Source organism: Rhinatrema bivittatum, chromosome 9, assembly GCF_901001135.1.
Source record: "Rhinatrema bivittatum chromosome 9, aRhiBiv1.1, whole genome shotgun sequence".
Lineage (NCBI taxonomy): Eukaryota > Metazoa > Chordata > Amphibia > Gymnophiona > Rhinatrematidae > Rhinatrema > Rhinatrema bivittatum.
Genome location: NC_042623.1, coordinates 127,929,514 through 127,956,427, shown reverse-complemented (window position 1 = coordinate 127,956,427; position 26,914 = coordinate 127,929,514). Strand labels below are relative to the sequence as shown.

Genomic DNA, 26,914 nt, shown 5'->3' with positions numbered 1-26,914 from the left:
TAAAGGGATGGAAAATCTCTCCTATAATGAGAGATTACACAGGCTAGAGCTTTTCAGCTTGGAAGAGACAGCTGAGAGGAGACATGATAGAAGTTTATAAAATCATAAGTGAAGTGGAACAGGTAAATAAAGAACGATTAATTAGCTTTTCAAGTAATACTAAAACAAAAGGACACTCCATTAAACTAACAGCAAGCATATTCAAAGCAGATCGTAGAAAGTACTTTTTTCCCTCAGCGCACTATCAAGCTGTGGAATCTGTTGCTAGAGTATGTGATCAAGGCAACTAAAACAGCAGGGTTTAAAAGGGGTTTGGAAAGTTCCTGAAGCAAAAGTCCATTATACATTATTAGCTAGATAGACTAACGACTATTGCTAGTCCTGGGATCTATTTTATGGGATCTGCCAGATACTTGTGACCTGGATTGGCTACTATCAAAGACAGAATGCTGGGCTCCAAAGACAACAACTAAAAAGTCTTTTGAAAGAGTCTGAGGTGTTTTCTAAGGTGTAGGCCAAGGCTTTTTTTTTTTTTTCAGTCCAAAGGAAAGCAAAGTTGCTTACCTATAACATATTCTCTATGGACAATAGGTCAAATCAGTCACACAAGTAGGGCAATGGAATCCAACGGAGCTGGCGCAATCATGCTCTCCGAGTTCAGAAAGAAAATCTTTTCTGAGCATGCGCTGGATTTTCCACACACTCTTCAGTTTCTTCTCTAGTTGAGCTTCAACACTTAGGGGAGGAGGGTGGAATTGTGTGGCTGACTTGTCCTCCTGTCTACAAAGACAGAGGACAGACTAAATCAGCCACACAAGTGAGGACTTCCAAGCTGAAGGTTGCAAAAAAATTTTATCTTATATGTAAGGTATGTGCAACCAGGATAGAATTGCCAGGTGGGAGTGCTGAAGCTATTAGTTGAAAATATTTTTTAGTATTGCTTGACAAAATGCCGTATCTATTCAAGAAACTTGCTCTAGGCAATAGTTTTTTTTACAAAATGTGTACACAGAGGACCGTAGCTGCTTTATCTATTTATTTATATAAACTTCTATTCTGATGATCCACAAATCTCAGTGGAGTACAAAAACATACAAAATAAAATTGGACAAACAATAATTGACAATAACTTAATTTTAAGCAGCACTAGCAATTAAGAAGCAAAAACTACCAGAAAGGTAGGAGATGGAAGGGAATCACATCAGTCAGGGAAGGCTAGGGTAAACAAATAAGATGTAACAGCTTCCTAAAACGAATCAGGTCCTTTTCTGCTCTGATTTCCAGTGGGAGACTATTCCAAAAAGCTGGGCCCGCAATAGAAAAAATGCGCTTGTGAGACTCCAATAGCCGTGCTTGTTTGCAGGAGGGGAATTTTAGTAAATGCTGGGAAGTAAAGTGGAGATTACGGGATGGTTGGTATATCCAAATAGAAGAAGATAAGCAAGGTGGGCTAACCCATGAAGGGCCTTAAAGATCCAGGTGAGTTCTGAATTGTGTGCACCAAATGATGGGCAACCAGTGCAACTCAGCAAGTACCAGAGAAATGTGACTATGTAGAGATGTCCCAGAGATTAGATGAGCTGCAGAATTTTGGATTAGTTGAAGGGTATGAAGATAAGAGTTGGGGAGACCCAAAAACAGACCATTACAGTAATCCAGGGGTGACAAGAGAGAAGCGGTTTCAGAGGGGAAAGCAGGCAAAGCCTGTAATAAGAAGATTGAACCAGGGATCCAAATTGCGGCCATAGAGAAAAGGAGGAATCAATGAGAACCCTCAAGTTTTGTTTTTTTTTTTATAATTTATATCTTTATTGGGATTTTTAACAAATATTTAACATAGAACATGTTACATCACAATTAGGCAATCCTTTCTTTGAAAACCATAACATTCCCAAATATACTTTAACCAAAATTTACCAAAACAATTTTTCAAATTAGGAACTAATAATAAGGGGGGTCTGTATAGTAATAATAATACTTTTACTCATAACAATCAAGATATGAGAAGACAAACTTCATTCAGGAAATGCCTAGCGACTTTAGATGGTCCAGCAAAAGTGTATTATTGAGAGTATCAAAAGCTGATATGTCTAATAGAATGAGGAAATAACTAATACCAGAGTCAAAACCCTGCCGAATATTATTGACATTGAAAAGCAAAAGGGATTCCGTATTATATCACAGGCGAAAGCCAAACTGATTATTATGGAGGAAGTTATTCTCCTCCAGACAGTCCTGTAACTGAGTAAGGACAACTTTCTCTAATATTTTAGTGAGAAGTGGTATGAAGGAGATTGGCCATTAGCTAGTGGGATTTACAGAATCCATGTTGGCTTTTTTAAATAAGGGACAGACCACAGCTGTTTTTAACGAAGGCACCATGCCTTCAAGAATGGAGGCAAAATGGAGAAAAAATACTGCAGTTTCAGTTGCTCAAATCTGATAGGCTTTTAAGTTTGATAGGAAGGTTCATACCTGCCTCTTTATAACAAAAGAAGATATAATCAGACAGCTAAGATGACAATGTATATGTCCCATCTGGACGGTTTTGTTTGTTTGGATCACAGGATGTGACTAAATGAAATAATTCCTCTAAGGCTTCATTCTTTCCAGTAAAAAAAGAATACTGCTCTTTTACAATCCAAGGTATGGTGTGCTTGTTTTGCTTTATTTCTATGAGGTAGGAATAAAGCAGGAAGAGGTATAGAGTGATTTAAATGAAATTGAAAAACAACTCTGGGCAGGAATTTTGGATGAGTCTTGAGAACCATTCTATTTTTGAATACTTTGAGTATGCAGGGTCTACTACTAGTGCCTGGAGTTTGCTGACTCTACAAGCTAAAGTAACTACTACGAGAAGAGTTTTCAAGTTAGAAATTTAAAATTAGTGTATGCCATTGACTCAAATGGGGAATTCTTCAGCCTCAGTAAGACTAGGTTTGGATCCCATTGAGCTGATGGATCTTTTATAGGAGAGTGAAGATTTATAAATCTTGATATTATGGGAAGATGAGACACAGGAAGATCTTTCAGCAGATGATGGAATGCTGCAGTCATGCTAAGATGCACTCAAAGAATTTGACTTAAATTCTGAATTAAAAAGATTAAAACGATATTGTAACAAGATAGAGGTTTTGCATCATAATGAATACTGGTTCCGAGATTCACACTAGAAAGAGAACCTTTTCCACTTGAATCCGTAGGAATGTCTGGTAGACAGTTTCCTAGCTGCTATTAGAACTGCTTTTGTAATAAAAGAATAGAACTTCTAAACATCAGAGTTAAACATCCATATTGTTAATGCTAGGAAGCGAAGTTTAAGATGAAGATATCGAAATGTTAGGAGACAAACGTTGAAAAATTGACAGTCTTTGGAGCCAAGAAAACAGAGCTTGGTGAAGCCAAAAAAAGGCTTAACTTCAGAACTGTCTGCGTTCTTAGCTTCTGAATTGTCATGGAGATCAGAGAAATTGGGGGATATGCATCTAACAGGCCTGCTGCCCAAGAGACTGCAAAAGCATCTGACGCCAAGGCCTTGGGATCTGGTCTTTTTAAGTAGTAAACTGGAAGTTTGTGGTTGAATGAGACTGCAAAAAAATCCACTTGAACTCCCCAATGCTGGAAAATACTTTGAAGTGGGCAGCTTGGAGTAACTAGTCGTGAAGCTGTAGGTGACTGTTCAGAAAATCTGCTGCTACACTGGATTTCCCTGGGATGTGCATGGTATAGAGATGCATCTGTCTGTCTACTGTCCAAGTCCATATGTTTAAGAATTCTTGACAGTGCTCAAAACCCATTCCTCCTCTTTTATGTAGTACATTGCTATAATATTGTCTAATGGAATTTGAATTACTTTTTGCTTTGTAAACAGTTCAAACACTAGTAATGCTTTGAATATTGCCTTTACTTGTAAAATATTTATGTGAAGAGTTGGTTCCTTTTTGGACCACATTCCTTGAGAACACAGGTGGCCCAGTGAACCCTCCATGCTGGAGTTGATGCATTGTAGTTTTAAGTCACCTGAAGTTGGGTGGTGGTGGTGGAAACAATGACCTAACAGAAGACAGGGAGGGCGACGCCACCAATTTAGAGATTGGCACAGAGGAAGAGTAATTGGAATTCTGGGAGAAAGAGGCTGAGTAAGTTTATTCCAGTTACATTTTAGGAGCCATTGAGGAATTCTCATATGTAGCTAAGCAAACGGGATGATATGCACTATGGCTGCCATGTGACCAAGCATTTCCATGAATTGTCTTGCTAACATTAAAGTCAGCTGCAAAGCAAAACTATTATTTATAATAGTTTTGACAGTCTCTAAAATGGAAGAAAAGCTTTCCCTGCTTGGGTATCCAAATAAACTCTTTTCCTATAAATTATAGGTAATGAGAAGGTAATAGACAGGATTTTGTTGTAGTTGAGAGCAAATCCTGAGAGAAGAGTTTGAACAGTAAGTCATCGAATTTTGACTTTTCCTAAGGATCTACCAGCTATTAGCCAAATGTCTAAATAAGGAAATACCAAGATGTTCTTCATCCTTGTGAAGACTCTTGGGCTGCTGAGAGACCAAATGGAAGGATGTTGTACTGATAATACTAATTTTCTACTGTGAATATACGATATTCCCTGTAGTCTGGATGAATGGGAATGCAAGTATAAGCATCTTTGAGTTCCAAAGCTGTTAGTAAATCATTGAGGTCCAGAAGTAGAAAGATAGTTCCCAATGAGTTCATCTTGAATTTTTCTCATTTGAGAAATGTCCTTAATTCCCTTAAATTCAAGATCAAGCAAAGGCCTTCTGACTTTTTGGGGATAAGGAGGTATCTTGAATAAACCCCTTGTTTCTTTCTATTAAAGGAACTGGTTCTACTGCATGAGAAGAAATTTCAACTCCTGTTTTATCCTGTGTGATTGTTCCTTGGGAGGTTTATGCAAGACCTGAAAATTCATTCTGAGGAAGAGTCTCTAAATTCAATCTATAATCCTTCTGGATGATGCCAACAACCCATTGGTCAGTGGTAATGAGGGCCCTTTAGTAGCAGAAAAAAAATGAAGTCTTCCTTCTTCTGTAGTCAAAAACTCATTTTCTTCTGGGTTAATTGCTGAATTGATTTAATCTGAGGCCTGTCTCTACTATGGGCTCATACCATACAAGCCTCTTCGACTAAGATTTCAGGCATTTCCTCCAACAGCTTAAAAGCTAAGTGTTACAAGACTTCTTGTCATCAATGCCATGTTTCATAAAGTGTATATACACAGTACAACTAAATAATACAGCATGACATTGACTTTTTGAATGATCATATTCACTTTATCACAATGAGCAAATTGAAAATGCTTAAAAAAAAAAAAAGGACCTATGATTATACTAATGGTATACATAAACCTTTGCTAACTAGCATGGAACGGTGTGCCTTTGTATGAGGTCTTTACAAACAAAAAAAATTTTGTTGTGTATTCACACGGGATATATTGGTTATTGTCTTGGGTTGGTAGCTCATTTATATGTTGAATTTCAGCTGGCTTTTACCCTTCACAGATACTTCTTGAGAGTGTATTTTGATTTTTTGCTTCTAGTATGTTCTCTACATTGTGTCTGTTGCTGATGAAGCAGATAATGCTGCCTTTGGTAAGGGGAAGATGTATAATGTCTGTGAGGAAAACAGTATTGCTTCATGTAGGGCTGTTACTTCCATAGAGTAGCTGTAGGATCTATCAAAGCCTTAGTTAAGAGTCTGAAGTGATGTACACTGTTCCTTTATATTCACTGTCTTCTTCACCTGAGCAAAAAGAATCTGCTTTTTTTTTTCATGAACATATTCCTTTAAGCCCAAAGCCATTAATCATGCTAACTTTCTGGTAGTTACTGTGATCACTGATGATCTGGAAGTAGTGTCAAAGTTATTATATATATGGACTTTATTAGGTGTTTGGAATATTCATCTGCATCAGATAAGCAGGACTCAAAAATTTCCCCATATAGCAGCTAGTGTGCTTCTATATGGGAACTCAGCATACAATTCTGGAGAAATAGAAGCAGAATAATTTTTGATCTTCTGTAGAATGTTATACAAAAATACTGTATTAATCGAAACTGATGAGCAGACATCCTGCTTAGAAGCATGGCCAATTGATACCTTTTGCCCACATTGTCAAGAAGTGTGATTCTTTTCCAGGAGAATTTGATTAGATCTTCGATTTCTTTGCTCTGTGTATTACTGATTCTACCACAATAGAATCAGGAGGAAGCTATATCCTGTCATGGCTTGGGCATTTATTTACTTCATATTTAAGGTTAAACATTCTTGGTATTGGTATTATAGAAAGTGGGGAAGCCCACATCATATACTGTAGGTTTCTTAGTGCTTTGTGCACTGGAACTACAAAGGATTTTTAGGAGCCATGACAGATATATCAAGGCACTCTAGAAAATTCTGCCGATGGTTCTGGTGCATCCTGAATTGACAAAGGAATCAAATCTGCCAACTTCTGAATAAAAGCTGGACAAGCAAGATTTTCTGGTAGTTTATTACTTCTCTCCATCTACAGATATGGCTCTGGAGATTTTTTGGGGACTCTGGGAGGGAATGATCAGAAAGAGTCATAAGCCTCAAAGTTTGAATCTTGTATGTGAATCAGTGAATAGATCTATGCTGAGAAAACTGTGGTTTTGAAAAGGAGAAATGAAGGATGGAGATTCGATTTTCTGAAAAAGTCTTTCAGGAATACAAGAATCTTCTTACGAAGGTACATGGCATCATCTTACAAAATCATGCCACATTTTTTGAACAAATGCCTAGCTGTTTTTGTCCAGAGGAAATACTTCAGAAGTAGCATCTGATTCGGGCACTAAAATTGATGGGGAGTATCCTGTACCAGAAGTAGGTTGCTTCAATATTCTTGGCTCCAATATTTTCAATGCCTATGTGGTCTGCTCCAATGCTGTCAGCACCGATGTGGTCAATGCGAATGTTAATAATGGGGTGACCAGCGCAGAGCAGGTCAGCTCTGAGGAGTACAGATATTTTTGGCACTATAGATATGTTTTCCATAAGTGATGTCTTATGCGCAGATTCATGACCCTTACTCTTGGATCTGTTTATGAGATGATGGTCTACTTACAAATGAGGGAATTTTACCTTCCAAAGAGGAAGCCTCTGAAAAATTAAATTGCCTTTATCTGATTGCTCTTGGTGACATCTTAGCACACACCTCATAATTTGAAGTGTTATGCGAAGGTCCCAAGCAGCAGAGGTAAATTTTATTTAAGTCCTTCATAGGCATTTTGGGCTTACCCTTCCTACAGAGATTGAATAGTTGGCTGCCTGACATGGCTACTAACAGAAAACTGTTTTATTTTTCTCTTTTTTTTTTTTAGGAGACTCACAGTGAAAAATGGAAGAAAGAAAAACTGAGAACTGAGGAAAATAAAATGAAAGTAATCTAAAAGAACAAATGGGGCAAAAAAAATCGTGGGCACTAGAGAGACCAATGTCCAATCATGACAGCAGAAGGAAAGAGACTGAGGAAACTCACATGTAGGGCTGGTGCGTGGGAATTCCAGTGCATGGCCAGGAGAAAGCATGTCCATGCCAGTGTCATCAGATCACGTCATTCTATTTTTGCGGCTGATTGTCCTGCTGTCCATGGAGAATTGTCTATTGCTCTCAGCTGGAGTGATTATCCACATCCAGATGAAGCTGTGCCAACTAAGATGACTCTGAACTGAAGACTGAAAATTACTGGGTCAAGGGAAGGCAAGAAAAGCACAAGTGGTAAACACACTCCACAATGTTCAGAACCCACAAATCCTTGGAGATCCTTTACTATTCTTGAGAGAAAAGAATGAAACCTCTCCTCAACCAGAGGCAGAAAGGAGTCAGGCTTGAGATGCATTAAAATCTGGGTCCAGGTTTCCCCTGCAGCTGTTATGGGAGTTAGATTGGTACTGTTCCCTTTGACACCCTCTGGTGGGAAGCTGTTCCTGTTGCAAAGGAGGGACAGAAGACTATAAGCAGCGCCTTTTAAAGAATGCATGCATATACAGCAAATATAGGCATCTGGGATCCATAAATTGATTGCCTCCTCCCATTGACAGATATTAGATAGCAGTCTAGTGCTCCTTAACATGTGCCAGTCTTCTTGACTTTGTCATCGAACAGTCCCCTGAACATAGGACATCTGCAGTCCAGTTATAGACATCTTCTTTCAGCCTGCTGGAATGTAACCAAGCCAGCCTATGGGTTCCAATGGTGGTCTCCAAAATTCTCACAGCGGTCTTGAAAACTTCACAGATCCAGCAGACCAGATGCCGCTCATGCTCCTCAGTTTCTTCACTGCCTTACATCCCCCGGGCCTGGTTCAGGGTCTAAAGACTCTGAGAGGGATTTAATCTTCTTAATACATTCATGTAAGTACTTAACCAGCTGGCGTGTTGCTATATGGGAAATCAGCATGTAAATTTGAAACACTTTCTTCCATAAGATGTCTAGTAAATTGGAGTCAAACTGGAGGTGTGTTACAAATCTTCCTAGTTTTCTTTGTGGTCTTGAGGGCTGATTACACCATTGATGAATGGTATGGTAGGTATACTACACCAAAACCAGGAGCTGATTGCATCTTATATCTGAGATCCAATTTCTTGGCCACTGGCAGGCACGCAGTGGTATTCTACCACATTCTGAACTGCAGATCTCAGAGAAGTCTATGTACTGGGATCACTGCTGGGTCTCTCAGGGGTTCTAGGAGCTGCCGGTCGCGGGATTGTCCTGCGACCAGCAGCACTCATCTGGAAATGCAAACAGCCTTCGGCTTGGCCTGAATTTCACCATCATGATGTTGACACTACCGGGTCCCTAGGTTTGTGTATGTGCGGCACAGTGTCTTTTGAAGATTCCAAGGGAAATGGGGCTGTGCACTTATGACATCATGCGGCTGGGTATAAAGACCATGGCCACGATCTCTAACCTTACCCCAGCAACAGGTTCTCCTACTTACCGCAGTGCGTGTTGCTCCAGCGTTCCAGATCCAGCCTTATTTCTTTGCTCCTGTTCCTGCCTTGTCCAGCCCTCTCTGCTCTGCTCAGTGTCTGCCCTGCCTTGCCTCCAGCTGTGCCCTGCTTCTGCACTTCGCTTGCCTGCCTTGGTACTGACTTCTGCTATGGATCCAGACTTCTCTTCTGTCTCTTGCCTGCCTTTGATCCCTGCTATGGACCCAGAATAATGTTTTGTCTGCCTCCTGCCTCTGACCTCTGTCTTGAATCTTGACTGTGCCCTACTTGCTGCCTGCTTCAACCCTTGCCTGATTCTGATAACTGCATGACCCTGCCCTGACCTTGGCACACTCTTGAGCCAAAGACATCAACTGTGCAGCACCTTGGGAGTCTTCAATGCCAATGATAAGACTTGCAGCTTGGCACTGACTGAGGCTGGTACCGATGAAGGGGCCCCAGGCATACTGTCATGCTGTTTCTTTCCTTTTGGCTTCAGAGAGTTCTGCCTTGGGAATGAGCCTTGCTTAGGTACTGATGACTATGCCTCTTCCAGTGACCAGCATTTCTGCACTTTTCTCAACTCCAAGCCTGCAGAGATGGCAGAAGAGGAGTTTTCACTCTTGAGCAGTGATGGTAAGAGCCCTTGCTTGACTTTGCGCAATGAGAGCTTTTGGAGCAGCTCAGATGACCAAATTCATGAGAATATTCCTTGAGTGTCCTCCAGAGATATTGCATTTTTCAGTCCCGTGACTGCTAGGCCCTAGGGGACATCTTACCACAATTGTAGCAGTATGCCATGTTATGGTCTGAGCCCGAACACCTATAGCAGACCTCATGTGCATTGGAAATAGACATCTTTTACCTGCAGAACCAAGATTTGAAGCTGACTGGCTTATTTATTTAAAATACTTATATTCCACTTATAGCAGTCCAGCTGTACTAGGAAGATTACATATAAATAAATATACAATGGGGTCTTTCCCCAGACATCTTGTTCTTACAATTGAAAAAAATGTATAATTATTTACTTAAGGATAGCATTGAAAAGTGCTGTTAAGGGGCTGTCGATACAGCAAAAAAAGGAGATACACAGTAAGGTACTGAAGAAAAAAATACACCATAGAAAACTATCAAGAGAGAGGGTCACACTTCAGTGTGGAAACTTGGAGAAAATCAGATTAAGGGTCTCACAAGGAAGAGCATGTGCGGGAAACACCATGCATGCTCGGTAAATTTTTATTGAGTTCATAGAGATGGCCCATTTGGCATTGTCAGATGATGTCTCCAACATATCATGGCTAATTCAGCCCAACTTATTGACTGAGAGAAGAAAATTATGCACCCATAGTTTAATAAAATCAGTTCAATTATAATAGGAATATTAATAATGCGTACTTCATATTCATTATAAAGCTCCATATTATGAGACCCCAATTAAGCTTCAACCTAAAAATAAGATCACACGCCATAATGTGAATATCAGGAAAAGTGATCATAAACATCTTAAAAGTGAAAACGTTATTGGGTACGGGGGGTAGGGGGATCTGGGTGAAATGGAGGAAATTCAGGCTGAAGAGCTAGGAGGGTCTTCACGAGCTGAAGATGGACAGGGTGAACTGGTAGACTAATTGGTAAAACTGGTTATTTTATTGTTGCGCGCATATTAGAAAATCCCCCGACTTACATATGTAAAAGCCGACTTACAGGGCGTAAACGTGTCTAAATAATGTGGGTGAAATCTACTCACATATTCCATTAAAACTTGAAGTTATATCATGTTTATACATGATTATATCATTTGTACACACTTATCCGGCTAAATTCTGACTTATCTGGCTAAGTAGTGCCTTTGCCACTACTTAAATGGACAAATTCAAACTTATCTGGATAAGTGGTGGCACTCAATCAGCTAAATTCTGATGTATCCAGTTAAGCAGCAGCAGGAACTACTTAGCTGGACAATTCTTATATAACACTACATATCTGGCTAAGTCAGATAATCGGATAAGTCTAAAAGTGCTACTTTCTCCGGCAATCAGACTTAGCTCGAAAGGTAGCGTTTTTAAAAACTTATCTAAGAAGCACTTTTCAACCTTATCTAGCCAAAATACCGCTACTTAGCAGTAAAAGTCCAAACTTGCGTGGCTTGCAGTTTTTACACAAGCAAGCATGTTTGCGTGCACACGTATTTTATAACCTGTGTGTATCATTTGAGCAGTTATAAAATACCGTAGCAGCTTTTCATGTGTCCATATACATGCATATATGGACACACGCAAGCAGTTTTGAAAGTTATCCTCTATGATTTTATCTTACAGTTTTAAAGAAAGTGTTTCAGACTTTCAAAATATTACTATAAACTCTATAAACACTTACATACAGAAGGCTAAAATTTTGAGAAAAGAATCTGATTAAAAAGTTGTTTTTATATTTTTAATGTAGCACTGCAATAGTGATACTTAATTTATGTTACTGATTGCACGAAATTCTTGCAATGACATCACTGCAGTTAGATATATGAAACCGCATTCCTGAAGTAACATCACTGCAGATCTGCATAAGGAGAAATTTCTTACCTGTTAATTTCCTTTCCTTTTGTCCTACTACACCAGTTCAAACAAGTGAGTTATTGCACCCTAACAGCAGATGGAGATAGCACGGCTTTCTCTGTGATGTCATCACAGCTACTTACATGTGGTGCAGTCCAAAAAATTCCTCAGTATTTTAATAAGAAATCCTAAATGTATCCCAAATATTAATAGAAAATAAACTTGTAACAAACTTCAGAACAAGATCCTCTGACAGAACCACCTCACTAGAACAGGAAGCAAATAAAAACAAAACTCATATACATCTTGTAAAATTCCTGTGAATAGGAATTTATCATCATCCATATGATCTGGAAGAAGCATGTTCTTTGCCATATCACAACTTAACTTCCCGGGATGGCCCTAGATTAGTGTAGCAGGACGAAAGTGAACAGAATTAACAGGTAAGAAATTTCTCCTTCCTCCTCATCCTGCTAGACCAGTCTAGATAAATTGAAATACCAAAGCACAACTAATATGAAAGGAAAGTAATATGGGTCACCTTAAGGGCACCAGCTCTGAAAGCTGCATCCTCCCTAGCCCTAACATACGAATAGTAATGCTTGACAAAAGAGTTCAAAGAGCACCAAGTAGCCACTTTACAAATGTCCTCTGGCTCAACAGTCACAGCTTTGAACCAGGAAGAGGATTGAGTCTTGGTAGAATTAGCTCAAACAGATGGAATTTGACGATTCTTGAGTACATATGCTGAGGAAACAGTATCCTTAAGCCATTTGGCCAAGGTTGCTTTGGAAGCTGCCTCTCCCTTGCGAGGACCCCCAAACAACATGAATAGCCAATCCAACCATCAAAAGAAATTTATAACTTCCAGATATCTTTAGAACAACCTGATGGACATCCAAAAATTTCAAAGATCTGCTTGCACCCTGACACTCGTCCTTAGAAAAATCCGAGAGGCAAATGGACTGATTCAGACAAAATAGTGAAAGTACCTTGGGTAAGAAAGGCGGCACTGGCTGAATAGTCATCAAACTGGCAGATAACACCAGAAAATAATTCCTATAGGATAAGGCTTGCAAATCTGAAATATGCCAAAATGAACAAATTCTAATCCATAACACTGCTTTTAGAGACAAATACATGACAGGCACCTATCGGGGGAGGGGGCACATATATGTACATGAGAACCAAATTTGAGTTCTTAAAGGAGGTTACAGTCTCAACCCCTTGAAGAAAGTGTTCATTATCAGATGGAAAGCCACTGACAGGTTTCGCATTTTACTTTGCAACAGGAAATAGCTGCAGTCTGGACCTTCAGTGAATTCAATGCCAAATCTTTATCCTGACCCTGCAGGAGAAAGGCTAAAATATCAGCCTCATCTACCTGCCATGAAGGAACTGAACACTCCTTGCAAAATGGCTCAAAAATCCATCAGTCTCAGGCATATGCCACAAAAGTAGACGTCTTATGGGCTTTGAACAGAATGGAAACTATAGAGGAAAAGCTTTTCCATCACAAACACAACCTCTCAAGAGTTAAGCCATAAGTGAAAAGGGGAGATAGGGTCATCCAAGACACCTGGATGCTGAGACAGAAGGCCTCTGATCAATTTTAGTAAGACTGCAGTAGGTTTACCTGCAGTCTTACCAAAATTATACATCAAGGCCCCTCTGCCTGTCTGGAGCCAACAAGACCATTCAGACCAATTCCTTCTCCGTTTTCCCTATTAAGGACCATGAAATGAATACATACAGCAAAACGCATCTTGGTCAAGCTTGGACTAGAGCACATATACCTTCAGATCCAACTTTCCTGTGTTAAATGAAGAACTAGTGGACCTTGGCATTCTTGTGGGTCGCAATGAGATTGACTTGAGGAATACCTCAAGGGTCCATAATCATCTGAAATGCAGTATGGCTGAGTTCCCATTCTCCAGGATCCAAAAAGGTTCTTGCTTAGGCAATCCACCTGAACATTTCTCCTGTCCCACAATATGTGCTGCTAAAAGTTGAGTGACCTTTCTTCTGCCCTTTCCCAGGCTCTGTGTGCCCCATTGTTTGTTCATTGTATGCAAATGTAGTCGATTTGTTGGAGAGCACTCTTATCCCCTTTTCCCTTTATTAAGGGAAGAAACTGCTAAACAGCTGGTTTCATTGCCCTGGTTTCCAGCCAGTTGATGGACCAGGAAGCTTCCTCCTGAGACCAGAGTTCTTCAGCTACCTGATCCAGACATTATGCTTCCCAATCTGATAGGCTCACATCCATGTGAAATATCCATGAGGGAGGTTCCTGAGCCATGTTCTTTAATTATGAGGAGAGGCCCACCAAGCAAAACTGTCCCTCATTGCAGCAGAGAAAGGAAGACAATGTTTGAAATCTTGAGACTGGGGTGACCAACAGGACAGTAACATTGCCTACAGGGGATGTATATGAGCTGTGACCTAGGGAATGAAATTTATGGTGATGGTCATCCATCTCGGTAGCTGCAGGTAATCTTAAACTCTGGGAGCATTTAGCAGGGAGAATCTCTGTGCTTGAGCTACAAACTTAGTAACACTCAAGTGAGTTAAGTAATGCAACTTTTTTCATATCGAACTGAGCCCCCAGATAGAGATTAAGAGGGGAGGTTTTTCTTTACGCAATTGATCACCGAACCCAAACCTTTCTAACAGCTGGACAACTCTGTCAGAGGCTCTGATATCTCCTTGAAAAGATTTGGACCAGATAAGGGTGAAGCATAATCCCGTCTTTCCTCAAACAGCTACCACTAGCATTCTATTGGTAAAAGTTCTTGGAGCTGTGACTAACCCAAAGGGAAGGGCTCTGAACTGAAAGTGCTCGTTCAGGATACAAAAACAAAAAAACCTCTAATGGCCCTCCCTTATCGGCATGTGTAAGTATGCCTCTGACAGATCCAGAGAAGTGAGAATTTTTCCTTCCCATATCCCTACAAGAGCACACAGAGTCTCCATCCAGAAATGGGATACATGAAGGCTGTAGTTTATCCCCTTCAGATTGACAATCTGTCTGTAAGAGCCATCATGTTTTGGAACTACAAAATAGATGGAATACCTTCCTAGACCTCGAGCTTCTTGAGAAACTGGAATGATTGCTTTTAACAGCCTCAACCTCTGGATCGTGGTCTGCACTGCCACCCTTTTGACAGCTGAAATACAAAGAAAAACAATAAAGGTGTTGGGGACTGGAGCAACTAACTCTAGAGCACAGCTGTACTGAATAACTTCCAAGACCCACTGGTCTGAAGTTATGTGGGTCTACTTATGGTAGGACTATTGCAGGTGCCTGCTACAGGGAACACTAGAGAATAAACCCATCTGACTTGATTGGGAAGGTCTACCAGCTGCAGAGAAGTCTACAGAGTATGTTCTTGACTTCGTTGAGCCAAGAAAGGACTGGTTCCTGCCCCTAAATTGAAAGGACTGCCTGGCCTATACCTCTCGGCATCATGATAATGTACCTGGTCTCTATTGAGCCAATAAAAGGCATATCCTTCATCTTCTTGGAGTCTATTAGGCTTGGGATCTTCCAAATTATTCACCAATTAAGTCAGATCCTTGCCGAAAAGTAGTTTTCCCTTGAAAGGAATCTGCCACCCAATGCTTTAACCACAAGAGTCTCCTATCAGGAATCAATGAAGCAAGTGAAATGAAATCCTGATAAGATCATTCAAGGCATCTGCAATGAAGGCTGCAACTGACTCCAGGCAGGTAGCCTCATTCCCTTTGAGAAGTTCCTGGACTCAGGGCAGGAGACCTTGAGCTACCATGCACCACAAATCTGTTTAAGGGAAATCTCATGCACCACCACATGTGTTTAAGGGAAATCTCAATTCTCCTATCTGGAGGTTCCTTACAAGAAGTTCAACAGTAACAGTTGTTCTCCTTGCAACCATTGAAATCAGCGCATCCACCTTGGCCATCAAGGACAATCACTGCAATGGATCCTGCGGTAGCAGATAACAGCTTACTAAAACATTTAACTCCCTTGAGCCAAGAATCTGGAGATTCCAATTATACTATCACCATTCTCTTCATCTTGGAGTGAAGGGGGAACTGTCTTAGTGGACTTATACAGACCTTCTGAAATTTTAAAGCAGCGATCAACTGATCAAAAAGGAAAGCAATCTCATCCCTATGGAAAAGTTGGATAACCAAAACAACTTTTTTTTTTTTTTTTTTAAACTGAGGGCATCTCCCAAATCGTAAGGCCCCGGCTTGTTTATAAGGTAACAAGTGAGCCACAGACTTAGGAATAGGTCCTTTGGCAGAAGACCCCCGACAACTGTATGTCTCAATTAGGCCTCTGAATAGCATAAAAGATCTGATGGAGAAATCTGAAGAACTCCAGGGAGAATGTCCCAGAGGAAGTAGGGCCAGAAAGAACAGGAACTTTAGATAACCCATCCCCAATAGGGGATAAACATGGGAGCTCCAAAAAAATGGCCAGTGTGCTCTGTAGGGGGCCATATTTTTTTTTTTTTAGGGAACTGCGGCTAAAATGATAGGTGTTCCCACCGAAAAAAAGTGACTCTGTAGATCCTGATGCCCTGTTCCTCAAATGGGAAGACGACGACTCAATTCCTGTGGCGGCCGGCCCTACCCATAAATGGAGGCCTTACAACTCTCTCCAGGCTCTCCTCTGGATTTGAGGCAAGCCGCGCATAAAATCCCCAAAGCGGAAAAAGTGCACTTGCAGCCCTAAGCTGCAAGCAAGTCCTTCTCCTTCTTCATCAGGAGCATGGGCGGTGAATTTAGAGCAATGCTGAAGGTGCTAACTTCCAAAACAGAGAGGGACTTACCCCCAATGCCAGTAACACTGCTCGCACAAAAAGAGTCTCATGTTATTCTGGAGATGCTCTCCTGTTTCCTTTTTTAAATAAATAAATAAATAAATAAATAAATCTTTAAAGGCAGATGAGCCAGAAGGAGACAGGATAGGGGGGAGGCAGGCTCTGAGGATTCTCTTAATCTTTTTAAAATATCTGTCAACTCGAACCCCCTCAGGCTCAACCAAACACCCTATGGGACTGGTAACTCACTGTGCAGGCACACTACCCTTGGTGTTAGAGGAGTCTGGCACTAGAATACTGGAGAATCCGCTATCTTGCTTTGACCTCAAGAGTTAGGCAGGCTTTGTCAGAAAAAATCCTGCTGCACCACCAGTATGTCCTACCATTTGCTATAAATCGAGAATACTGAGGAATTTTCTGGACTACACCACATATAAGCAGTTGTGATGACTTTACAGAAAAAGCTGTGCTCTCTACCTCCATCTGCTGGTAGGGAGGAACAACTCACTTTTCTGGACTGGTACAGCAGGACAAAGAGGAATGAGCTGCATTCCTGCAGTGAAATCAGAAGCCGGGTTTCAACTTCCATGGTACTACTGGAATAAGATGCAAGCACCATGTTCAAAATACCAAAAAGACAAGGCTGATTTTTAAAACAGATGTTTTTAGCAAACTCACAGCCTTTTATGAGGGATTACAAAGGTCATTTACAGTAACATTCTTTATTAGTACATTTTTTAGTTTATGTTTTAGAAACAAAGTGCAGCATTCCATATAAATACATAGCAAGGTGTAAATGTATAACACAGCAATATTCTTAACAAAAAAATGCATGACAATCCACTTTTAAGTTTAGAAGATTTCTCTACACTACCATGCATCAATCAGCCCATAAAATTAACAGCAAGCAATGAAAACTATTTTCACCTGAATTTTTTTGCTTTGTTTGCACAATCTTTTCATTGACCTACAATGACATTTGCTTGGCAATCAGTTTTAACAGGTTGGAAGAGGGGTCATTGAGTGCTCAGGCTTGCTTCTGTAGCAACATAGCATAATACTTTACCAATTCGGCATTTATTTAGAAATACTGAAAATATTTATTAATTGCTCTATCTGAAATGCTAGGTGAGTTACAAACTACGTTTGTGACCAAATCATTTTATAGACATTACCCTACTAGTTATTACTCTGGGTAATCTATCAGGGAAGCTCAGTGATTAAACTACAGCAAGAGATCAGAATGCATAATGTAGAAGCCCAAAAAGTTGAGCATATTTTCTTGTTAATTCCTAGCACTGCTTAAGATGTCAGTTAAAGGTTCTCAAGGCCCCATTATTTGTTCCTCAAGGGGAAGGCAAAATATGACCTGCTGATTTACAACACGAAATAAGCCTATTTGTATCTGCATGATGTAGCATTCCTGCATTGATAGTTGACTCCTTTTCCTCCCCTTGTTCCAGACTTAAAAATATGGACGTCAGAAATTTGAGAACACATCTATGGTCATTTGATTCTACTTACCTGCTATAGGAATCCCTCCTAGACCTGTGCTGTGCTGTAGTGGGACGTGCAAGTCCAAGAAATTACTGTTTGAAGTTGGATTTGTTGTGTGATTCAAGTGAGTGATGCTATTGCGTGGGAAGACCATCCAAGGATAGCGAGTCACCTGGCCTGGAAAACTGAATGAGTTATAAACTGCCCGATGTTGAAACTGTGGGAATCGCTGTGGCAAGACTGAAAAGGTATTACTATGAGAGTTGGCATTTGTAGGCAAGGTAGGATGCAGGAAGCCAGAGCCTGGCCCTTTGGCATTGGTGTGTGGCGGAGGGTTCTGAAGAGACATAGGTGAGAGGGAGGGCTGGTCTTGGACTGAGAGTTCCTTCTCGATCAGGTCTGCTAAGGCTTTGCGGGTTATGTCAAAAGGGTCAAAACCCAATTCATCCTCTTGCTGTTTAGAGGATCCAAACCCAAACGCAGCTTGCCAGTCTGTGGAGGAGGAGACAGGGATGGTTTCTATGGGAAATGGACAACAACAAACAAGAAGTTACAAAAGATTGATAACATTTGCAGAAAACTTCCTTCCTGCCCTTATTTCTTTGCAATTCATATCTTATCATTTACAATTTCCATAGAATACAGTAAACGAGGTTGCTGTATTAGCCCATTTAAAGCTTCAAAACTTCCAAAGAATGTAGGAATCCAAAAAATAAGGACAAGAATCAAGCTTCATAGACATAACATATAATATTACAGAGAAAAAGAGAATGACAGCTTAGTAGAACACATCTCAAAAGGATGATCACTCTTTTAATGACCTCACAATCAAGGTATTTAAATGGAATTTTAGGAGTACCCAAGAATACAAAACATTTGAAATTACGATGATCAAACATTTTGAAACAATCACAAAAGGACTTAATGAAGATACTGGCTTTCTCACTCAATATCAGATATAGACCCTTTCAGCTGTAAAGTTTTACTGCATTTCCTCACCTTTGTCAACCTCTCCCACAACTTCCCACTCCTTCCTTTTGTTGCTTTGTAATGGTATATGCAGGCAGCCAAAGACCTAGCTGACTTTGTACTTAAACCAAGTGTAGCTGCACTGTTTCTTCAGTGACTTGATGAAGGGAGGATAACTCTTAAAAGCTAGTCACAGATATATTAACTTAGTCCAATAAAAAAGTTATCAACTAAGTTGACCCTTATTTCTATATATTAAAATGATCAAATACTTCAAAACAAACACGAGACTTAATAGAGATATTGATTTTCTCACCTATCAGACGATCTTCCCATAGCTGTAAATAATGCTGTTTGTCTACTTCAGCTTTCTCACTGCTCTCTAAATACTTGACTTCCCCAAGCCTTTAACTTTAAAACTCTTTACAGTTTTAAAAATAAATACTTTTGTTGTAATCAAGCCTCTAATTTACTTTGGGGTTTTTTTTTTTAATGTAACCTGCCTCAAACTGTGGAGTGTGCAAATACATTTTTAATAAATAAAATAAATAAACAAACTTGTATACTGGGTCAATTTCATCCTTAGCTTATTTTGTTCAGTCCTGATAAAAGCATACTTCTTGAAAGCTAATAAATTTATTTTGATTTGGTTATTCACTTTGTCAAAATATTTTGCTCGGAGTGACAAGAGCATTTTCCTGGTGGCATTGGTTCAGGGAATGAAGTGGGTAAAGCTTGGATGGCCCAGGAGAATGACCATGAAGTCTCAAAGTATGTACTTTATTGTTGTTGGGAATGCAGGATCCAAGCAGGCTGTCATTGCTGGAGACCAGATTAGCTATCCTTTTGTTAGGTATGCTGGGGATGTAGAATGGGTTTCTTGGTATGAAGAGCGCTGTTTTAAAAATACATTATTGCTGAATGGTTGGGGTGGTAGTTCTGTTGTACACAGTAAGGGAGATTGAACTGGGCTCCAGCTATTAATAATTATAGTTCATTGTTATATAAAAAATACAGCATAAAAATCAATATTATATATTGTATGATATTATATAATGTATTGTTTTCACATTTTGTAAATCGCTTTGGTTTGGACAGTTGTCTAAAGGTGATACAGAAATGTAACAAACAACATAGTACACAACCATTAAAACATGTTATATATAAAATATACATAATGTAAATAATCTAAACAAAGAAAATACAGTGCAAAATAACAGATTAAAAATAAGTAGAATTTAAGATAAACTAAAAATAAATGGCAAAACAAACTAAGTAATCTTTAGTTTAAAAAACCTCCAACCTCTCTTTCAGTTAAACCTACCCTACCTCAGATAACAGCACAATCAGAATAAGTACTCCATTTTATAGATAAGACAATCAATAAAAAAGCTATGTAAATTCAACTCCAGTTATAGTCCAGGACAGAAAAAAAGCAAACCTGAATCAAATAAAATACTTTAGTAAAAAGTGTACTCTGCCATGTTCCTAAAAGCTAAATAATGTTGGATGTGCCGAATGGAGTTAGCTAAGGAATTCCATAGGTTAATGATCACACAGGAAAACCCTCTTCCTAGTTACTCTCTAGCCATACTCCAGCCACAGGAGTATTAACGAGAATCTCAGCTGAAGAAAATGTTGGCAAACCTGATGCTTTGAATATTGTGAGATCATATAATTTAACACTTTGAAGGGCAAAGATAAGATCTTAAATGTGCTATGAAATTCAATCAGGAGCCTATGGAGGGCATGTAGAGCAAGAAAGACAGGATCCCAAGAGTGTAATCTTGATAAGCAGGCAACTACGTCCTGTATCCTTTGTAATTTAAGCAGATTTTTCTTGGACAAACCCACTAGAAAGTAGTTACAATAGTCTAATCTATGTGTAATTAAAAAATGAATAAGGGGATCTAGATCTTTGCTTTCTAATACATAGTGCAGTTGGCGCAGTTAATGAAGATGAAAAATCAGGATTTTACCACAGATGGTATATGAGGGACCCTAGTCAACAGAAGTCTCCCCCGCACCCCCCCCCCCCCAAAAAAAAATAAACCTCTGGTTTGCTCACTCCTTTGGAGTACTGCCCTCTCAAGCATCAAATGAAGAGGGAAACAGTTGTAAAGAAGGCCTTTGAATCCCAAAGACCTTGGTTTTTTGAAGATTAAGCTTCAGCCTATTCTGTGACACAGGCAGCGATCTTCAATAGATAAGCATTTGGCCTGCTTACAACTTCCTCCCTTCCAGGAAGGAATCAAACCACTACAATAAAAAGTTATCATCTAAAACTATTATGATAACCTTTATTTCCATGTATCCAACTGGAGTAGCAGGGAAACCAAATTATGGTATTGCAGCAAATTAAAGACAACAAAAATAATGAAAACACCAATGCTGATGTTACATTCTTACAAAGCAAAGAGATGATGCTTCCATGTACCTGATGTGAAGAGACTCTGTGGTTCTGGTGCCATTGGCCAGTCACTGGACGCCTGTGGTGAATTGGGGAAGGGAGGAAGACCGCTTGGGATAGGATTGGGATGCCGGAAGTTGTCAGAGAAGAGCGACTGTGATTCTATTGTGGCTGCCTCGAAAGGAGACCGAGCACTGTGATTGGATGAACTAATGGGGATCACTGTATTGGGTCTGGATAAGCCTGGTGGGGGTGATGGTGTGTCACTGGTTAATATCTAAAATACAGAAGAACAAACAAAAATAAAATATACATGCCTCAATGGAAAACAAGACAATGTTAACCTGCCCCAGATTAAACAACAATTCCATATCCAAACCTGGTTGAAATTTCATCCTCAACTTTGCTATGCTATGAACAATCAGAGCTAGATACTATCTATATATAGAATATAATCTTATATTAATATATATGTAGCCTGATATTAATGTTTCTGTACATAGAATTACATGGGATCATCAAATAGTTTCTCCTCCTTTCTCGTGCATTCTTTGGATTTGAATTTCATTACTTGCCTTCCCAAATCTGAACTCAAGGGGAGTTATAAATCCAGTAGAGTAAGTTTATACTTGAGGCAATGGAAGGTGAAGTGACTTGTTAAAAAAATACATGCAGTACCATCGGGAGAAGCAGGATTTGAATCTTGGCTTCTCTGGCTGTGTTCTAACCACTAAGCTACTCTCCACCAGTTTTGTTATAGATATGTTTTCAATTTTTATTTTTCCTGGACATTTGCAATGCTTCATCATTTTACAATCTCTATGTTTTACTCTGTTAAAAGCAAAATGTGGGACAGGCTTGAAGTTCAGTGTTTGTACTAAGGAAATTCAAGTGCATACTGCAGTGCTGGCCATTGCTGGCACGAGAGGTAATTAGGAAGTGGGGAGTGCAGCAATAATCCTAGAGGTGGCTTTCCTTCAGTCAACAGGGAAACTCTGTTCAAGAGAGAAAAACTAATGAGAAATTACTACTTACCTGATAATTTTCTTTTCTTTAGGACAGTCAGATGAACCCAGAACAAGTGGGTTGTGCACCTCTACCAGCAGATGGAGACGGAGCAAACTGACGTCACAGTATATATAATATATATATTATATATACCCCTGCAATGAAATCAGCCTGCCACTATTTTCTTCAAAAGCAACTGTGGACAGACTAGCAAAACATTTGATTAAAAACAGATAGCTATTTCAATACTCAGCCAACAGGCAACACTGAGCTCAGACAAGGATGTAACACTAGTCTATGGACTGGATTAACACTTACCAGTAATCCCTGTTACACGGAAGCACACAGGACCACCATTATGTAATCATTCGGCAGCCAAGGGAGGGAAGCTGGATTCATCTGACTGTCCTAAAGAAAAGGAAATTATCAGGTAAATAGTAATTTCTCATTTCTTAGCGTCCAGTCAGATGAACCCAGAACAAGTGGGATATACCCAAGCTACTCCCGAGTAGGGCAGGCGGCTGCCCGCGGTCCAGTCAAAACCGCTCGTGCAAAGGCAGAGTTCTGCTGTGCCTGAACATTCAGACGATAATTCTTGGAAAAGGTGTGTAAGGAGGCCCATGTCGCAGCTCGGCAAATGTCAATGGAAGACAACAACCTAACTTCTGCCCATGACACTGCCTGAGCCCTAGTGGAATGAACCCTAACCTGACTAGGTAATGCCTTCCCAGCATCCATGTATGCAGCTGTGACTACCTCCTTAATCAAGCGAACTATTGTAGCCTGTGAGGCTGGCTCTCCCCATCTAGTACCACCGTGAAGGACAAACAGGCTATCTGACTTCTGCAAAGGCTCAGTAACCTCCAGATACCTGACAATATGTCTCTTGACATCCAAGGGTCACAACAGACGATACACATCTGCATCTCTCTCTCTCTGTCCAGAGACGGCAGGGAGATGGACAGGTTCAAGTGAAACTCAGTGACCACCTTCGGTAAAAAGGAAGGAACAGTACACAGCTGTACCACCCCTGGAGACATCTGGAGAAATGGCTCCCGGCAAGACAAGGCTTGCAGTTGAGAAACCCTATGCACAGAACAAACTGCCACAAGGATCACAGTTTTCAAAGTCAGCAACAGCAAGGACAGAGTCCGTAGCGGTTTAAACTTAGGGCCTGCCAAAAAATCCAAAACCAAATTAAGATTCCTTAGGGGCACCAGAAACCGCAAAGGAGGACAAAGATGTTTCAACTCCTTTCAGAAAACGGGCCACATCAGGATGAGCCGACAAGGATCCACTCTTTACCTGATCCCTGAAAGAGGTGAGAGCCGCTACTTGTACCTTTAAGGAATCGAGAGCCCAGCCTTTATTCAAGCCATCTTGCAAAAATTCCAAAATGAGTGGAATCTTGACAAAGGAAGGAAGAGTACCTCGATCCTCATACCAGGCTTCAAACACTCTCCAAACCCATAAATAGGTCAAGAAAGTGGAGAACTTTCGAGCTGGAAGTCAAAGAGGCGAAATCACCAGGAGCCTCCGCAGATCTGTATAGTACGGTCTCTGGGGCCAATCTGGAGCGACCAAGCATTTGATTCTTCGAATCAATCTGCCCAACATGGGCCATGGAGGAAAGGCATACAGCAACTTGTCTTCTGGTCACTTCTGCACCAGGGTATTGATCCTCAATGACTTTGGATCTCTTCTGTGGCTGAAGAATCGCAGAACTTTTGCATTGCGCAAAGTCGCCAACAGCTCTAGGATCCCGAATCAGCTAAAACGCCTCATCTGACAACACCCACTCTCCTGGGTCCAGACTCTCCCTGCTGTGAAAAGTCTGCTCTTATGTTGTTTTTGCCTGCAATGCGTGAGGCTGAGACCATCTAGAGATGCATCACGGCCATTCCATAAGCTGATCTGTTTCCTGTGACACTTGTTGGTTCTTGGTACCTCTCTGCCGATTGATGTAAGCCGCAGTTGTTGAACTGTCCAACATTATTCAGACTAATCGACCCTGCAGTCTGTTGCCGAACTGTAAACATGCCAACCGGACCGCCCTGGCTTCCAGCTAATTGATGTTCCAGAGAGACACTTCTGCACTCCTTGGTTGCGGAGCAGGATGGTAGTCCTCACATATGGGTGAATACCGAACTGAGGATGTCCAAGTATGCACCAAATGTACCCAAAGACGTGCAACAGGCACAACAACTGGGGTGGAATTTGGTAGAGGGCATCCTGAACCCTAACGGGCAGGCAGAAGGGTGTTGGCACATCAAGTTGCAAAAACGTTGCGCAAAACAGATTGGCCAAATATGGAATCTTGTCTTATCCAAACAATAATGGGCTGTAAAGGTATGGAGAGAACGCCAGTTAGCAGCCCTACAAATATCAGGAAGCGGCACCGAGCATCTTCAGCACTACTGAAGATGCCATGGCCCTGACAGAGTGTGCTTTAACACTGTCTTGAAGTGGAATGCCTGATGCTGATAGCAAGAAGATATGCAGTCCGCTAACCAGGAGGAGAGAGTCTGCTTACCCACAGGTTGCCCTAATTTGATGGAATAGAAAGAGACAAACAACTGAGTGCTTTTCCTGTGGGCAGCTGTACGGTCTAGGTAGAATGCTAGAGCCCATTTACTGTCAAGGGTATGCAGAGCCCGGATTGGAATGGGGCCTGGGAAAGAAGGTAGGTAGTATAATGGATTGATTAAGATGAAACTCCGATACTACCTTAGGCAAGAACTTAGGGTGAGTGAGGAGTATTGCCCGGTGGTGCAGAAATTTAGTGTAAAGAGGATAGGTAACTAGGGCCTGAAACTCACTAACTGTGCGTGCTGATGTGATCACCAAAAGAAAAATCACTTTCCAGGTGAGATAACGTAGATCACAGGATTGGAGAGGTTCGAATGGTGGCTTCATGAGCCGACCCAAAACCAGATTGAGGTCCCAAGAAGGGGTCAGAGGGCACAGAGGAGGCTTGAGGTGGAGCAAGCCCTTTAGAAATTGTGTTACAAGGGGTTGTACTGAAATAGGAACATCCCCAACACCTTTATGGAAGGCAACTACCACACTGACATGCATTCTGATGGAAGAAGTTTTAAGACCTGATTCTGACAAGTGCCAGAGATAGTCCAAAAACTTCGTGGTGGAACAGGTAAAGGGATCAAGTGATTGAACAGAACACCATGATTTAAATCTGTTCCATTTGTAAAGGTAAGATTTTCTCATGGAAGGCTTTCGTGAAGCAATGAGGACACGGGATACTGGCTCCGAAAGGTTGAGTGGCTGAAGAATCAACCTTTCAACATCCAGGCCATCAGGGATAAGGCCTGAAGATTGGGGTGGCACAAGCACCCGTCGTTCTGAGTGATCAGAAATGGGTCCCTTCCCAAGGGAATGTGCCTGCGAATGGAGAGGTCCTGAAGAATCGGAAACCATACTTGGTGTGGCCAGTGAGGTGCTATCAGGATCATGGTTCCCTTCTCCTGATGTAGCTTCACAAGAGTCTTTGAGAGAAGCGGAAGTGGAGGGAAGGCATATAAGACACTGGTTGCTCATGAGAGGGAGAATGTGTCTCTTGGGTGTGAGTGTTGGCTGCGAGTGAGAGAGCAAAAGTTCTCTACTTTGCGGTTTTGAGGTGACGCAAAGAGGTCTATGCGGCGGTAACCCCAACGTTGGAATATTGAGTCCGCAACAGTGGGGTTGAGGGACCACTCATGCGGTTGAAAGGTGCGACTCAGCTTGTCTGCCAACACATTGTCCACTCCCGACAAGTAGGTGACCCTGAGGTACATCGAGTGGGAAAGGGCCTCCGCCCATATCTGTGCCGCCTCCTGACACAGTAGGTAGAAGCCCGTCCCTCCCTGTTTGTTGATATACCACATGGCCACCTAGTTGTCTGTCTGAATCAGGATGACCTGGTTGGAAAGGTGATCCTGAAATACCCTGAGAGCATATCTGATTGCTCATAGCTACAGGAAATTGATTTGGTGTTTGGCTTCCTCTGGAGACCAAGCTCCTTGGGACTGCAAATTGGCGACATGAGCTCCCCAGCCGAGGTTGGAAGCATCGGTGGTGAGAATTATTTGAGGGTCTGGAGCCTGGAAGGGTAGGCCTTGGAGATTGATCTGATTTTTCCACCAGGCTAGAGACTGTCGCAGTGGGTGGGTGATGTGGACAATGGTCGATAGTGGTTGGATGGATTGAGTCCACTGTGACCTTAGAGTCCACTGCATGACTCTCATGGCCAAGTGGGCCATTGGAATAACCTGTACTGAGGATGCCATGTGTCCCAGCAGGATGAAGAAGTGGCGTGCAGTCGAGCGGTGCTGAGACTGAAGCTGGTGTGCGAGAGAAATGAGAGTGAGAGCTCACTGTTGAGGCAGAAATGCCTCTGCTTGAAAGGTGTCCAAGTCTGCCCCTATGAAGGACAAAGTTTAAGATGGGACTAAGCAGGATTTTGGGAAGTTGACGCGAAATCCTAGCAAAATCAGAGTGTGTAAGGAGAGGCGTAGGGACGACAGAATAGCCTGCTCAGTGGGAGCCCTGAACAACCAATCGTCAAGATAGGGGTAGACGTGAACATCTTGAGTCCTAAGGAAGGTTGCTGCTACTACTACGAGACACTTGGTGAAGACTTGTGGTGCAGATGCCAGGCCGAATGGTAGAACTTGGTACTAATAGT

The 26,914-nt window shown here is 41.1% G+C and overlaps 1 protein-coding gene across 5 annotated transcripts in view; it reads right to left on the bottom strand.

Annotated features, from left to right (window-relative positions):
* CNOT4 (CCR4-NOT transcription complex subunit 4) overlaps window positions 1–26,914 on the bottom strand; it is a 420,537-nt gene that overhangs the window by 119,594 nt on the left and 274,029 nt on the right. For all 5 annotated transcript variants that reach the window (XM_029615559.1, XM_029615557.1, XM_029615558.1 and 2 more), the window contains 2 exons: window positions 21,253–21,502; window positions 17,874–18,365 (listed from right to left, as the gene is read on the bottom strand). In XM_029615559.1, coding sequence (XP_029471419.1) covers window positions 17,874–18,365; window positions 21,253–21,502 — 742 coding nt within the window. The remainder of the gene's footprint in view (window positions 1–17,873; window positions 18,366–21,252; window positions 21,503–26,914) is intronic.